Genomic DNA, 2277 nt, shown 5'->3' with positions numbered 1-2277 from the left:
TACTGCAGAAGTGCATAGAAACCAATTAGAATTTCCCAAGATTTCCTCGGAATTTTTGTACTACCACGAACGCATATAGCTCGCCATGTGTATACTTTCTCAAGCTGATTCCAGCAAGTCCGATCAGGGTCTACTGTTGTGCAAATCGACACTAGTAGCCGATATGGCGTGAAAGGAAGAATGCTTTATGAGCGGTTGGCCTGGTTTTAGCTACGGGAAAATCGACCAATTCACGTGTGCAGGCCAACGTGCACACAACCTTGTGCGTCACCTTCACGCACAAGTCACTGCAACCTGACGATGTGGTCATCCTTCCCAGATGACTCAGCGAAAGCAAATTGATTTGAGACAGAAATAGCTGATGATAATATCAGATAACAATGCCCTCTATGGATGTAATAAAACATACATAAAGAGCATGAGGAGACATTGTCTCCGAGACAGTGATGTACACGATACTCGTGACACGATGCAGCGAGGCTAGCAAAATAGGAAATCTAAGGCCCGAACATTTAGGGTCGCAGATCATACACACAGTGTGTCACACACGTTGGAACTCGAGACAATGTCTTTATTCTAGACTCTAGTTGAGGCTCATCTGATGAGCAGTTGGATCAATAGCCATATTTGTGGCAATGAATGGAGCTGAAAAGTGAAAACCGTGTTATAGTAATCAACACGTAGCAGTACTTTGGTGCTAGTGTAAGATGACCACTGCCTGACACGTAATAGAGTGACCTTCCTCAGATCAGTTTAGTAATAGTGTATAGTGTCCATAAGTTTGACCTCCCGGTGAACCCGCGCATCTGGATGATCGGATCATCATGATCCTAAACATGGAAGATGAGTCCGATAAAGACGTGCCAGGTGAACAAGGAGATACTGACAGTTTCCATTTCCGCCGAGATGGTTGCATTCATCCCCAAGTCGTTGGGTGTCCCGCCTCTACTGAAAGATCTGAGAGCCGTACCAATATCGAAGTTATTTCCAGCGTACATGTAATCCGGCACAGCGTAATCGCGCGTGGTAGGAGGCTCATTGGGATCTCGAAACCAGCTTTCCGTTCACGCTGATATCCGATATATACGCGTGAATCTTCGGGAAGTGTCTGATTCCATCCCTCCTTTCGTGCATGCTATGACACTGAGGGCCCCTTATATATAGTAGCACATCCACCCGTCGTCGATGCCATAGCGATAGCATTCCCCTGGCTCAACTGAGTTTGCATGCCCACCTTAACCGACTTGGCTTTGACACTCAAGTCGAATATATTCAGGTCAATGTTTAGGCCCAATACATCGCCAGAAGTGTAGGTGCCACTCACATAAAAATCCTGAGCGATAATCCTTGCCTTGGGAGAGCAGCTCTCGGTTGCTGTAAACGTGGCTGAGCTCGCTAGAGTCCCCGCAGGCTTGGATAGGTTAATCGTTAGGAATTCGGTCTCATCGGAAATATCCCCAAAGTATTGCAGCCCAAGATAAGATTCACACTGGGTGAAAGGGCCCTACCCGGTTTACATCAGTGGCGAAGTGGGGAGGGTCCCACGCAGCCTTAGGTTGTGACGCGCCGCGAGACTCAGTTCCAGCTTTCACATTTGCGTCACCGATCTCAAAAACGGCCCGTCAGAATTCCTTGTAATTGTAGTGTCAGCCATAGGGGCCTACAACACCTTCAACAGCCTACGCAACGTTGCTCTCCAACACCTAATGGCTACACGAGTAGATCCATCGGGCGTGCGCTACAACCTTCGACATCTCGCTCGCCCGCGTTTTCATCTACTCGCTTTGAATTGCGGTGTCCATGTTTTCGTGTCGGATGTTTACCCTACGAGGGCTTGTTTCGCGTTCCGTGCATCCAATATGTCGCTCGTTGTCTTCGCTGTTGTCTGTCAGCGCTACAATGTCACATTCGAATTTCATGTATCCTCTGTCTTTTCTGACTCCACTTAACGCAATTAGCGATTCAACAACTTTATATTCGGCGTGAGGCCAGTAGTGTAGTTGTCACATCATTTGCTTTTCGTATGATGACCTCTCTGTCGTGGATCCTTATGCCTGCACTCTCTAGTTTACCTATCACTTTATCAGGATGATATATTATACATGCTTCATGCGTCAATCTTTTCCTCTCAAATCTTTTCGTCAATCTCTAGTGGGTTTGTTGCTGGTCCTATAGGCCACGGTATGTTTCTCAACATTGGCTTCGAGTATACCACTTTGTAAGAAGGTCTTCCACTTTGTGCTTCACCTCAGTTTCCCCTTTGTTTCTTTTCATCTT

At 46.8% G+C, this 2277-nt stretch overlaps 1 protein-coding gene across 1 annotated transcript in view; it reads left to right on the top strand.

The window, feature by feature from the left end:
- Positions 1-323, top strand: part of Pmar_PMAR027602 (hypothetical protein) — a gene marked incomplete at both ends in the record, with an annotated part of 1908 nt that extends 1585 nt beyond the window's left edge. Inside the window, one exon of the mRNA XM_002786045.1 lies at positions 211-323. Within this exon, the coding sequence (XP_002786091.1) occupies positions 211-323 (113 nt within the window). The remainder of the gene's footprint in view (positions 1-210) is intronic.
- Positions 324-2277: the final 1954 nt, after the last annotated feature.

This window comes from Perkinsus marinus (genome assembly GCF_000006405.1).
Source record: "Perkinsus marinus ATCC 50983 genomic scaffold scf_1104296931912, whole genome shotgun sequence".
Lineage (NCBI taxonomy): Eukaryota > Perkinsozoa > Perkinsida > Perkinsidae > Perkinsus > Perkinsus marinus.
This window is presented reverse-complemented; position numbering and strand designations above follow the sequence as displayed.